The sequence below is a fragment of the Gossypium arboreum genome, chromosome 7 (assembly GCF_025698485.1).
Source record: "Gossypium arboreum isolate Shixiya-1 chromosome 7, ASM2569848v2, whole genome shotgun sequence".
NCBI classification, from domain to species: Eukaryota; Viridiplantae; Streptophyta; class Magnoliopsida; order Malvales; family Malvaceae; genus Gossypium; species Gossypium arboreum.
In genome coordinates this window covers 82209392-82211701 of record NC_069076.1, presented here as the reverse complement: position 1 = coordinate 82211701, position 2310 = coordinate 82209392, and the positions used below count along the sequence as shown (strand labels likewise).

The 2310-nt window shown below is 32.0% G+C and overlaps 1 protein-coding gene across 1 annotated transcript; it reads right to left on the bottom strand.

Annotated features, from left to right (window-relative positions):
• Positions 1-857: 857 nt before the first annotated feature.
• LOC108482854 (fasciclin-like arabinogalactan protein 12) lies at positions 858-2092 on the bottom strand. Its single transcript, XM_017785942.2, has one exon. The coding sequence runs from the start codon at positions 2036-2038 to the stop codon at positions 1202-1204; it is 837 nt and encodes a 278-aa protein (XP_017641431.2). The 5' UTR covers positions 2039-2092; the 3' UTR covers positions 858-1201.
• Positions 2093-2310: the final 218 nt, after the last annotated feature.

The following is a 2310-nucleotide window of genomic DNA, read 5'->3' as shown; positions in this document are numbered from 1 at the left end:
AAAGATTATATATTTTAAGTTTTATACTATTTTTTACTTATTTTACATATTATAAAAAGTGATATAATCTAGCATAAATATTTCTCCAAATTAAGTTTATATTATTAATTGTACGAATTATTTGGATTATTTGAACTAAGAACCCAAATATTATAATGTCGATGCTAACTATGCAAATAGAAAAAATTTTCTTGCACCGAATATGGTACAATTTGAGATAATTGTGTCAAACACAAACATCATGGGCAGCTTGCGAACTCTTTAATTTGAGAAATTTAAAGCTTCAAAATGTGGTTGAGAAAATATTTTTTGCTTTGAAAAAATATCCAATTTAGTATAACATAAAAACAAGTTTGGATCGTACTATCATGTTACATATTTCATAACTTCAATCATAGGTGAAATTGATATGATCCATACTTTGAAGAGTACATAGAAGAATGAGATCTTGATATTCTTAATGATGCATATTCAAATTCAAATGATGATGAACTCAATCAATGACAAGTAAATGGTGATAAGGAGCATATGTTAAATATTAAAGAACGAATAACTCAACAAATATGCACTAAAACAATTAGATAAAATTTCATATAATGTTTATTCTTCTTGTTATTTGTATTAGTAATCATATTATCAATGATTTTTTAGACTAACATAATACATATGATAATTTGATTTTAATTTTTGTTACTTGTTTAGAAATTATTTTTATCATACTAATATTTTTGTAGTAATTAATATTTTTTTAAATATAAATTATATAACTATGAAATACAATTTGTACTATTAAACATGACATAGAAAATTATAATGTGATTACACTCTGTGAGCCAAACAAATTCAGGTAAATACAATTCTTTATAATTACAAGAGAGTGTAACTTCTACATTAATAATTACATTTTCACACAATTACCCTGTGTTGTCCAATCAGACATTCAAATCAAATTACATTCAAATTCAATTACGAAGATATTAAAACACACTCTTAATTTTAAAAACAAAAAGAATTATATATGTTTATGGATATTAAATATATAATAATAACAATCATAATTCACAAAAAAAAAAAACAAGAAAATTTGCACGCACAAATCACAACTTTCATCTTCAATAGCCCATGAGAGAAGAGAACCATAGGCAATAAGTGGAGGTCCCCGAATTTTCCATCACGAAATCCTATCAAAACCCTTTTATTGTCACAAAGAAAGTGCAAAAGCTATAACACTAACTACAAACAAAGCTAAGTTTTGCATGGCAAGGCTCGAAGCTTTGGAGTTCCCATCAACGTCAGCAGCCTTCCTAGACATTCCCGGTGCCGGTGCCAGAGCTGAAGACCTAGCAGCGAAGACTTGCAAAGGTTGAAGCACCTGATCGACTCGATAAACAGCCAGCTGACCATCGGTATAAATGGTACCACTAACACTGGTTTTCATCAGCCCCGTCTTTAAAACCACTGTGTTTCCCGAAGTGGTGACGTTGAGAGGAAACTCACCGTCGCCGCTATCTCCGGCTTGTGTTCTCATAGGGTTGCTAACTGTTTGGAATTGGGAAAATGGGATATAATCTGGGACGACGTGAAATAGCACCAGCTGAACCCTTTGTTCATCGTTGAGTGAATTCAAGGCACCAGATTTGAGGGCGGAGAAAGCCTTATCAGTGGGGGCAAAAATGGTCTTCCCATCATCTGTATCTTTGAGCTCGCCAATGAGACGGTCGGAGACTTGGGTGGATTTGAGAAGACGAACGAAGACGGAGTATTGGCCGGCTTTTTGCAGGATTTTGGCGACGTCTGGTGGACCAGGTGGTGCGGGAGACTGAGCCGGAGCTTGGGCTGAAGTTGTTGAGCAATGGAGCTGGGAAAACAAGAGAAATGAGATAGCGAAAAGCGGGATCAAATGTTGCTTCGTAATCGCCATTGTTGAAGGGGTTTTGGTATGTGTGGGAAATTGTTGATTTGGCAATGGAAACAATGGGAAATGGAATGGAATATAAGAAGAAGAGGGAATGGATAAAACACAATTAGAGCAAACCATTGATTGCTTGGAAAGAAAGTAAAAACAGAGGAGATTTGGAGTTTGATGTGCGAACCAATTAATATTAACAATGATGTAATGATTGTTTATGTTTTTGGTCCCAACGATCACCAATTTGTTAAAATGTAACTTTTTAAATAATTATATTGAATCTGTTAATAATAATATTAAAAATTAAAAATATTAAAGGACTTAAAAATAAATATAATTAAATTTATTTAATATAATTAAATATTGATTATAATTATTTTTGTCTTTTAGGTGTTTGTGTT

Bases quoted from the DNA above. Each gene is read 5' to 3' on its own strand.
- LOC108482854 (XM_017785942.2), bottom strand. From the start codon at position 2,038: ATGGTTTGCTCTAATTGTGTTTTATCCATTCCCTCTTCTTCTTATATT.